Here is a 12,164-nt window from a genome sequence, read left to right on the forward strand (position 1 = left end):
GGCAGTGAAATGCTTGTTCTATTACTGTCAGTGTGATAGCAAAATATTTCCATTATAAAGCACCGTATTCCATCTTGAGTGTGAATGTGGAAGGATAGGACACGTTACCATACAGTGGAAATATTCTGAAGATACAGGAAAAAGGATAGACCAATCAGCGTGTGCCCAGATCTAGGATCTGGCCAATCAGCAGATGTGCCTGCATGTGCCAGGTACGTAAGACTGGCATCTTTCTGACTGGACTACAGGAGCAGTTTGATATCCACACTCCACTCAAGATGTCACCAGGGGGTATATTTACTAAAGTGCGGTTTTTTAGACGTGGAGATGTTGCCCATAGCAAGCAATCAGATTCTACCTATTATCTTCTAGAAGGTGCTAGATAAATGTTAAGTAGAATCTGATTGGTTGCTATGGACAACATCTCCACTTCTATAAACGTGCACCACACACCCTGCACCCATTTAGTTTTTAAACTTACCTGTCCTATGTCTTCAGACACAGAGCATGGTAGTGGCCATTTTCCCAGTGTCTTGCGCATGCACTCTACTGCTGTCCCTGGGAAAATGGTGTGGGCGCCATTTTCCCTGGAGATCCATGCATGCACATTAGATTCTGGCACTAAGCCAGAATCTACTGCTCCCGCTGGCCGCCGTGACACCGCTACAGAGTGGAGGGGGTCTGGTCTGCACACGGACCCCTCCTCTCTTAAAACACCCGTGCATCCCACTCCTAAGAAGGATGGAGGGAGAATAATACGTGGTAAGCTGCACGCATGCAAGCAGGCAAATTGGGTCAGAGATCGCGCTTACACAGTAAGCACGCCTTGGTTACTAACTATGAGATTGTTATGGTATGATGTCATTTATTATCTCTGCTTGCAGGTCTATCTGATACAGACTGATGTTTTGGCTTCCATGAACCCTTCTACAACAATTCCAGCATTTCATCCACCTCCACAACCACCACTGCCACAATATACAGCCGAAAATGTTACAGCTAGACCAGCAACATAATTGTGTTAAATGTACCTGCCAACTGCACACAGAGGAGATTCTGTGACTTGAGACAATATTTTACAATGCAGCCTATTAACTCGCTAGTTACCAACATCTCATGTATATTGGTCATGAAGGGCCTGAGTGTTGTAGCTGGACCCTTGCAGGCTGTATTCTTATTATGGTTCATCTCACAAACTGTCTGCTACCACTGTGTGTAGATACAGTAATCAGAAAATGAAAGTTAAACCTCTATACCCAGTGATTTTGTAATGATTTATTATAACTGAATGAAAAATCTTTACAGAAATGACTAATTTATAGCCCGATTTAGAGTCACATTATACTGCAACTTTGCACACAGGTACAAATGCAGCCATACACTTACGTTTCTGTTGCTATATTTTAAGTTCTATATCACTTAAGATCAGCTGCGTCCGCCCAGCCCACCCTTCAATGACTGACCCCCTCCGATCGGGCAGCTGCACAGCTTAGTGATGGCGGTCATCCTGCCCCGCTCTTCAATAGTCTGTCGGGGTTCAATGTGGGTTTTTTCTGTGGGGAGCCAAAGTGTTTTATTTTTTTCTTGTTCATCTGCCCAAGTGTCTGAGTTGCAGTGCAGATACAGATGAATTAGTGTATTACAAATGTGTTTGGTGTTCCTAGACGGTTACAGGGGATTGGCTATAAAAACGCTGAATTGCTCACATTGGAGGTTAAACTTAGATGCTGGGGCGGATTGGGAATTTAAAGTGGCCCTGGAAATAACTGTCATACCAGCCCTATGTGCGCCCGAAAACTGGGCATGACCTTGTGGAAAGGGGTGTGTCCGTATGTGAAATGCCACACCCGCAAGCCACTCCCTTCGTTTTGTTATGCTAGGGGCATGCTCAGCAACTTTCAACATCACATCAACCACTTTAAAAGTGCACTCTTCATCAAACTAATTTATTCCAATGTCTCCTTAAAACAATGTTGGGATGGAGCCTCAGAATGATGAAGAGTTAAATAATTTAGTGTCCTACAAATACATAAATCTCAAGGATTCAGCAGAAATAAATCTTGCTAAAATCCTTTTCTTGCATTTGCGGCATCCCCACGTTTTGTGCCATTTCTGACTCGGTCAGAAAATTCCATTAGTCTGTTTATATCTTGCTCACATGACTCACTGGTGCACACTTTAGTATAAATTACAGATCACTACTAGTTGCATATCTACACATCACTATGCATTTGTGATGTCTTAGGAATGCAGAGGCATTTATTATCACTCTGTTTCTTTTACAGGCAAAACCTGAACAGTGGTTTGACAAATGAATACATATATATCCCCACAATGTCCCCCATATGACCCCATACACAGTAACCAGCTCCTTTTGTACTGAAACACCACAATGTTTGTGCTGCCCCAGCCATCTCCATGCATAGCATTTCCAAGTTATCCCATAACCCCATGCATATCCCTTCACTCACCCCTGTGCAGGTGATCCCCTCACTCACCCATGTGCAGGTGACTTGTTCCGCATCACTAAGGGACAATCGTGTCTCTGTAGTCACTAGCAGGTGTCCAGTAGCCCCAGAAGAGAACAGGTCAGATATATAGTGGGTACTATCCCTGCAGTCTGGTGCTACTGTCCGGGCTACTTGTGTAGCACTCTGCTACTCGGCCCCTGCATCACCAGAGATCCCTTGTATCCAGCCACAGTCACACTGATAAGGATTCAGCAGTTCCCTGTTCCACTGAGACGGACGACATGGCTCCTCTGTGCAGGGAGCACCTGCAGCTGGGCTTCTCCCTCCCGCTGACAGGGCATGACATCATCATCTGCTGCTGCCTCATACTCATACTGTGAAGGAGCCCACAGTAGCCGCCGGGTCAGTCTGATGACTGCAGGCGGTAATAGTAAATAAAATCATCACCGTTGGTCACCTGTATAAGGCCCCTTCCTCCCGCGATCTCCCCCGACTCCCTGGCAGCACAGTTTCAGCCTGGCTGTAACAGCCTGCGATGCAAAAATGCAGTGCAAGATGACGCGATTTGGGGGGCGGGGCCATAGATGATAAGCGGCCCCAGAGACCAATCGGCCCACTGGGAATCTTCCCGCTTAAGATAGCGGCCAATCCGCCCCTGCTTAGATGGATGATCTACACCTAGGGCTGTTGGAAGTTCCAATGGTGTGACCAATGGTAGTGTATAAAGTCTTAGGAGTCTATTCACTAATCCTTGGAGAGATATAAAATGGAGAAAGATAAGTCCCAGCCAATCAGCTCCTAACTGTCATTTTTCAAGCACAGCCTGTAACATGACAGTTAGGAACTAATTGGCTGGGACTTATCTTTCTCCATTTTATCTCTCCCCATGGATTAGTGAATAGACCTAATAGACACTGAAAGTGGGCATCTCAGTCCTTGCATTTTTGGACTGTACACCAGGGAATGACATTGTAGCGGTATTAGCCTAAAGTCACAGCTGCAACTGTAGCAAAAGACGCAAGGATGGCTGCAACTGTATACAACTCAGAATCAGGCCCTATGAGAAGGGATTCTGCCCCCTAGACAGACCTCCACCTCCTCAACAGACCTTGTCCCCATTAGGGCTGCTTCCATAAATTTCCCAGACTGGTTTTCCATCTCAATCCCCCCCTGCTTAAGATATACACGTGTCATCAACTCAGGAACTTGCCACAGGACTATACACTAAGCAAAAATACTTGTACGGTTGACTTGAGTCTCCTCACCCTTCCTGTACTTACTGAACGTACATACAGAAGCTTCTGTCCAAACTCTGCAAGGGAAAAAAGAGTAGACACAAGTACTATCTAAATTTCAACTCAAAATACAGGCCCAAGGGGTGCACATGGGCAGTGCTATACATTTTATGCCAGTCGCAACATATATATATATATATATAATATATATATATATATATATATATATATATATATATATATATATATATATATATATGCACTTTTGAATCCGCCGGCACTCCCCTGCTGGGTAAAAGCTACAACTGCATAATCACACAACCCAGTGGGTTGTGTGATTGTATTTTTTCAAGAGTCATCTGAGTGCCGCCTTCTCCAAAGAGATTATATATATATAGTGTGACAAAACATGATTTGTCCAACTCTAAATCAGGCTGTTATTTTGCAGTTATTCTGATGAAAATTATTATATTTAGTAATAGAAAAAATTGCATAAGCTGGAAATGATTGTAATAACACATTTCTATGAATACTAGTGTTATAAAGCTGATGAATTAATTTACATAAATCACAATAACAATAATCAGAATGCTGAGCAAAGTGATTTCATACTATACTACTAATTTTAAAGTGTTATTTTTCAAAAACTTTTTGTACAAATTCATAATGTAAAAGGCTGTATAAACATAATTTCTGTATGTTACAGAAATCCCACCCACTAAGAAAAGTGGCAGAAGGCCAAACTGATCTGCCAAGTCAGACCATCAGGCCATCGGCACATCTGGCATTTGCCAGAACAGCCAGATGGCTAGCCTGACTGCATTTATGTGTAAATAGAGAAAAAGACGCTTGGAGGGAGTTCAAGGGATGATTGGTATATAAAGGCTACAGTGCGCTGGCTTGCTTAACTAAGTGACAGAGCAGTGGAGCAAACACACAGCAGTTTAAAAGAATATAGGATATCAATGAAACATTGCCACATAGCAGTGGCAGACAGGATGGCAGTTTAATGAAATAGATAATTATTTGTTGGTAATGCAAGAAGACAGCCACTAATGCCCCAAACAGCTCATAATGCAAATAAAAAAGGTGCTATATGAAACTGTCCTTGGGCCCACCCATTCTTATGTTGTGTATTAAAAAGGACATGCACAATTTAACAAACCAATCACTTCAGCAACAGGGACTGCCACTTTTGTGGCTGAAGTAGTTGGTTTGTTTGGGCCCCCACAAAATAAGCTACCTATGGGCTTGAGGCAACTACAGTAACTGTTTTGTTAATGATCATCTTAAGGCAGCTAACAGTGCTGTTAATAATCTCTTCTCTACAGTGGCAATGTGTTGTCATTGGCAACCTCCTCCTCACACTCTTCAGTGTTAACATCATCTTCACATAATATTAACTCATCCCCATTGTAATCCACCATTACATACAGTAAGTCTCTGTACTTTGATGTAATTGGCAGGAAAGGTCTACCTCATGTAATCTATATTTAACTTTGATGAACATCATCTTTTCACATTTTGAGATACTATAGTAGCCTCCTACATCAATCACTGACAAGGTCCCAACTTTGCTGAAAACTCTTTCTGATTACACACTGGAGGGTGGGCAGCTTAAGTTAAGCAAAGAAGTTCAAGGCCCTCCAAATTGCCTTTTTTCCTCCCAGTAGTCAAAGGGACTGTCTGATTTTTCTATTTGTACAGTATACGGTCATTAAAATAATCCTCCACTATTCTATGGATAGCGACTGTATCAGATTGCATTAAGGTAGAAGTGTCACTAATTTTGGGCACTCTTTTAGACCTCACCAGATGTCAAAATGTTGTGTTGACTCATCTGCATCACCAGTGGTTTTCTTGGCAATGCTCAGTTTATTCCTGGCAGCCGCAGTTGCCGGAGAAACATAATTTTGTCATGTGCCACTTGAGCTGACAACTTGCTTACCAGGAGTTTTTTGTTTTTTTGCATCTCTTAAGTTCTGTGTCAGTTGGAAATATAGACATGACATTTGATACACCTAGAATCAAGCACAGTTGACAAAATGTATTGATCCAGTTGCAAAATGTTGACAATTATTGGAACCTGTCGAAGTGAATAAAGGACTTGAGCTACAAGTTCGGCAGAATCACTTAATTAATCTCCTTCTTCAGTTTCTTGAGCTGCTTTTCCAAAAGTATAATTAGGGGAATAACTTGAATCAAGCTGGCAGAGTCTGAACTAACTTCATAGGTGACTACTTCAAATGGTTTCAGCACATTGCACAACACAGAAAATATTCTCCACTGCACTGAACTAAGGTACATTCCCCTCCTCTCTCTATGTCATGGCTTGTTGTGACAGATTGGATGGCTTGTTACTGTTCCTCCATCCACTGAAGCATATAAAGGGTGGAATTTCACCTTGTTGTTGCTTCAGCTGCTGGCAGGGGAAAATGTAACTTTTCTTTCAGCTGCTGCAATGGTGACATATTCCAAAATTTTTCGGGCCATAGATAGTATCTCCTGCATTCTTCTTTGGTTTTCCTATAGGTTGACACTGGTATGCCTCGTAGTGAAACTGGTGATACTGAGAGTAACCTGCCTGTTAGCTCCTGTTTCTTAGATACTGCTGCTACTGTTGGTGACACTGAACTTCGATACGCCCACCTAGTGGTCTGTCACAGTCATGTAATCATTGCTGCTTTGACCAGTACGGCTTGTCCACATATCTGTAGTTAAGTGGATAGTCGAAAGAGTGGCATTTTCTAGGCCAGGAATAACTTTTTTACAAGACCCAGTACAGGGATGTCTTCTGGACTCTGTCATCAGCTGACAGTGACTATCAGCTGTTCCTGTGGTGGTTCTGGCAGTATCACTAACCCTAACACCTAAACTTTCCCCCAGTGCCTATCCCTATCCTCCCCTATTGTAGCCTAACCCTATCCATCTGCTGCAGCAACTTAACCCTTACCCTCTGGTCCACAGAGAATGTTGACAACATTATGATTATTATATAACAATGTATAAACAATAGAAATGATGGAAAGTGCCAACAGTGGTAAGACAGACAAATTATATAAATCTGTAAACAAGCTGAATAAAGTGACAATAGTCTAAGTAATATAAACAGTGTTAAAAAGTACAATGTGCATAGTGACAAGTATTCACAAAACCATGTATTAGCACAAAATCACTAAGACAATGTAATGTAATGAAATTTATTTAAATAAAATATGAACACAGATTTGCACCCACCTAATGCTCAACAAATGACAGCAAAAAATTAATAATCAAAAAAGGATATATTTTTTCAATAAATACACACAAATAGATGAAAATATAATGTAATAGGATTCACTGGTTCAAGTTAAAAGCAAGTTCATGAAGATAAGACCATGGAGATCCCAACATGTTTCATCTGGATTGCAGACTTCTTCAAGGGGATATGGCTCCTGTGAGGTATCTCAGTCTTTGTACACCACTAACAGGGACAGATTAGCACCAGTTAGATCCAATTATGATACCACATCTGGTGGGCATCATTTCCTGTTCATTTCGATATACCTCAAAAAACTAAATGACACCAGTGTGCATTGTAACTAAATAATTCTAGGGAACTGCCATATTACCAAATTAATAAACTTTATAGTTTAGTCACATTTCTTTTATATCCATTTTCTGGTATTACGACACTTCCACCCTTCTCCAGTGCTATCAGTGAGCGCCACTTCAGCCCAAAGCCACTGTTGTGTACATGCGCACCTGTAGTCGACTAACCCCAGCAGTCATCTTGATCCACGTACATTACATCGCTGACTACATCATATCCTTCAGTGACAAACAGTGAGGTCAATGGCTGGTGAGGCACACATGGAGATGGGTCTGAATGCTCGAAGCCACAGTAACTTTCCCTTCACTACACTAAGCTTCAGTGTCCATTTATTCTCCTATCTGCATCACTGTGTCTTTTCTTGCTGCTGATCTCCGATCTCTAAATACTGCTATGCACTTCCTGGTCACATCACATCCAAGGTGTCCATCAGTGCTCAAGACTTGCCCCCAAACTTGGAGGAATGCCTCCATTAGCTCTCTTTCTGTGCAGCTTACTGCCCATGGTGTGGGATTTTTGCTATTCCCGCACCTAATTGAATTTGCCCCCAAGATACTGACATCCAGGCTAAATATATGATTCCCTTCATTACCACCTACGATGGACAGAAGAAAAGGATAAAGAATATCCTAACAAAACATTGAAATATTCTTCTCATGGACCCTGCCCTGAAAGACGCTCTCCTACCTAGACCCCCGGTTGTCTTCAGGAAGGTCAGACATTTGAAGGACATTTTGACTCCATGCATGATAAGGAACACCAATATACTGTATAAAGGAATGATTCCTTACCAAAATGTTTAGGCTGCTACAAGAGTGGTAGGTGTACCATCTGTAAATATCCACACCTCCAAAGTAGGACCCTCACAAATTCAAATAACTCTAAGGAATACAAGATTAAACAACATATAAATTGCAACTCCATATTAATCTTCTGGAATGGACTTGTGGGACTAAGTATGATGGGAAAACTAAGAGACCCCTAAAACTTAAAATACAAGAGCACATACTTACATCAAGAATATGGTATCAAGACACTTCATTTCACATCACAATTTTGATCCAATTGATTTAACCTTCAAAGCAATCAAATATGTTACAATAGGAGGTTGTGACTTGGCCAACAAGTTATCCAAGCATGAAATATATTAGATATTCAAACTATTCAAACTATTAGATATTCAAACTAAATATATTAGATATTCAAAAAATCTTGCTCCTCTGGGACTTACAATATAATCACTTTTTTTTTGGTGATGGACGAATAGGACGGTGGGGTTATGTACTTAAACATATGTCTACAGCTATACAATCCTCTGTGTGATCTAGGAAGCTAAGAATAGTTTGGCATGGCTACTTTTTGAATGGGAGACCCCCTGGGAAGACTCTGTGCTGTAGGTTGATAATGGATGTACACACACACATGCAGATGTCCAGATCCTTAATCAAATGGAAATATATATATATATATATATATATATATATATACAAATATTCTGCTTGGAAGTATACTTCAAAGAAAAACATTTATAACATTTTTTTGTGATATACAGTAGGAAATTACAATCTGGACATATCCAACATAAAGAGAGTCTACTTAATATGATCACTTAAGAATATTTCAATCAATGCTGCCTTGTTTGTTAATTTAATGAAAGAACTTTATCATTCTACATTTTTGATCTGTCGCCTATTCACTGATCATTGACATATTTCTGAGCTTACTTCAGTAAAATTGCTCTATCACTTTTTCTTTCGATCTGTCGTAAATTCATTGCTTTTAATTCACTGTAATAAGCAGGATTTCCTTTATACAATTCAGCTATTAAATTGGACATTTACATAATAATATCATATATAATGACACAAATACGTAATTAAATAATTCTTTCTTCATTGAATGTTTATTGCTTATTAAGTATTTACATATTTATCTTTTTACATATAAATCCGTTCCCTGGTCTGATTTATATAGTGACATTTTACAATTATTAAAATCAAGACATAATATGAAGCAATATTTAAACCTTCTTTTTTATTACAGTATATTATATAGGGGATCTTTCATTCCAACTTTAAATATGGTCGCTTGCTTTAAAGCAGTTCGAGGACTCTCTTCTGCATTCCAAATCAGCGGCTTGCAACTATGAAGATGTCGTCCTCGATGTTTTTCAACTTCCTGGCAGCAATTGTTGTAGCTGGCCATGTCATATGCAGTCCACCTGCAACACAGTGGATCAAGATGGTCACTGGGAAAGTCAACTACATGCTTGGGTGGAATGACGTTCACTGAGGGCACAGGAAAAGGCCTGAAGTACCAGAAAACGTGCATGAAAGAAATGTATACACTTTGTGACTAAACTGTAATGTTTATTAATAATTTACTAGTATTCTTTAGTTACAATGCACACTGTTGTCATTTAGTGGTTTGAGGCATATCGAAAATGATGCCTGCTGAAATCATAATTGGATCTAATTGGTGCTAATCTGTCCTAGTTAGTTGGGTATAAAGACTGAGATACATCACAGGAGCCATATCCCCTTGAAGAAGTCTGCAATCCAGATGAAACGCATTGGGAGCTCCATGGTCTTACCTTTATGAACGTGGTTTTAACGTGAACCAGATAAGCCTTTTTCATTCTTTTCTTTATCTATTTATGTGTATTCATTGAAAAAATAGATCCTTTTTTTATTATATTTTTTATGTCTAATGTCATTTGTTGAGCACTATGTGCAAATCTGTGTTTATATTTTATTTAATTTTTTTTATTTTTAAAAAATTATCATTTTTAGCTCTTAGTAATTTTGTGCTAATACATGGTTGTATGAATAATTAGGTCAATTGCTTCCTCACCTTGTTTGGAGCACTGATGATTTAATACATTGTCGTTTGTCACTTTATGCACATTATACTTTTTAAAACTATTTACATTACTTAGACTATTGTCACTTTATTCAGCTTGTTTACATATTTATATAATTTGGCTGTTTTAGCACTGTTTATGCTCTCCATCAATTGTATGTTTACACTTCCTACTTATGCAGATTGCCACTGTTATATTGCTATTGGTTTAGCTAACATCCACATTCAGGGGCGGATTGGGAATTGAAAGTGGCCCTGGAAAAATCTGAAAAAGAGGCCCCCGCGTGCGCATCCCAAAAATGGGTGTGGCCTCACAGAAAAGGGTGTGGCCTCACAGAAAGGGGTGTGGCTTCACATGATATGCCATGCCCGCAAGCCACTCCCTGCCATTTTCGTCATGCTGGGGGCATACTCACTGCTCAAGGAGCTGATGTGCATGCCCACAGCCCCTCTTTCCAGTGAATAAACACAGCAGGTGAATGAGCATTTTCTTACCTATATGATTTCTCTGCAATGGGAAACCTCTAAAGAAATTGATCCTGGACAGGCCGTGTCTTAAGTCTTTAGTCACTATTCATGCAGGAGATCACATGGTCCTGAAACCACCTGTTTGTGTAGCAATAAAGCCAATGTCACCATCATGCAACAGTAGTTCAACTAGATAATACTTAAGGGCCTATTCATCATCACTTAATTTCTACAAAAGCAAGTGACAATTAACTTAATTTCTACAATTGCAGGTGAATATGTTATCAGGCCATTCATCAAGAAGGTACAGCAGGAGATATCAGGCCATCCTCTTGCGGAATGGCCCGCTGACCCCATACAATAGTATGGCGACAGAATTTATCAAGCTCTGAAAATGCAATAATTTCGGAGCTTGACTGCAGGGAAACAGGTCCGGGTTGTGAAGAGGGGTCCTTTTGGATCCCACCCCCCCTGTCCGGATCCTTCTGCTGGACGTCAGGGCTTTTGGGCGCATGCGTGACATGTAGGTTACTCATGTGCACTTGTCTCACTGCTCCGAAAGGAGCAGTGAAACACTTCGGGAAGACAGCTGATTTTTGGATCAGCTGTCTCCGTGCCGGAGCAATGATGAATTGCTCTGGCGCTCTCACCGAGATGGAATGTTAATTATCCGGGTCCATTCGGACCCTGATAATTAACATAATGATTTGGCCCCGTAGTAACAGAAGTTTTTGGGCAGGACAATTGTGAGTTTCCCTTTCAAACAAATTAATATTAATAAAATACATTTGTTAATTTGGTACCATTTGCATCAGTTATATGGTTTCATTTGAATTGTTGTCTTACTGAAGATTACTGTCCGTCCCCCAGTCCTTTCTTCTAATAATACCAGCAGTCCTATCGTCCTCTGTGTGCCTCCTGCACAATCGCCTTGGTGTCTCCAGCCACATCCCCCCTGTGTGTCTCTAGTCTATAGTGTCAGCCCCCTCCTCTGTGTGTCTCTAGTCTATAGCGTCAGCCCTCCCCTCTGTGTGTTTCTAGTTTATAGTGTCAGCTCGCCATCTGTGGATCTCCATAATCTCAGCCCATCCCTCCCTGTGTGTTTTCCTCACTTACCTGAATTTTCTCTTCCTCCTAATGGTGGTTGAAGGCTCCTCACTGACAGCCTCTCTTCTTAAGCGCGCTCAGCACTGACGTCACACGTGCAGAGTAGGGGAATAACATGATCCCAGCCCCTGCCCTCCCAGGTAGCAGCCCCCTTACACAGTGTCCCCAAGTAGCAGCCCCCTTATACAGTGTCCCCAAGTAGCAGCCCCCTTATACAGTGTCCCCAGGTAGCAGCCCCCTTTATACAGTGCCCCCAGGTAGCAGCTGACAGGCAGCAGCACACAATAAGTGGGCGGGACTTTTGGAAATTGGGCCTGTGTGTACAGGGGCGGGGGGGTGATCGCCCTTATCGCCCCCCCCTTTTGGATCCACCGATGCTGATGCCGCTGTCACCCACAGCCCCATTGCCCGCCCCTGCTGCTGCTACAA

The 12,164-nt window shown here is 41.3% G+C and overlaps 1 protein-coding gene across 1 annotated transcript in view; it reads left to right on the forward strand.

Moving 5' to 3' along the window:
• The window catches only part of LOC148522936 (membrane-spanning 4-domains subfamily A member 4A-like), a 151,213-nt gene extending 149,427 nt beyond the window's left edge, over window positions 1–1,786 (forward strand). Inside the window, exon 7 of the mRNA XM_088473572.1 lies at window positions 885–1,786. Within this exon, the coding sequence (XP_088329698.1) occupies window positions 885–1,016 (132 nt within the window). The 3' untranslated portion in view covers window positions 1,017–1,786. The remainder of the gene's footprint in view (window positions 1–884) is intronic.
• Window positions 1,787–12,164: the final 10,378 nt, after the last annotated feature.

This window comes from Taudactylus pleione, unplaced genomic scaffold (assembly GCF_031769625.1).
Source record: "Taudactylus pleione unplaced genomic scaffold, aTauple2 ptg000136l, whole genome shotgun sequence".
Taxonomy (NCBI): Eukaryota; Metazoa; Chordata; class Amphibia; order Anura; family Myobatrachidae; genus Taudactylus; species Taudactylus pleione.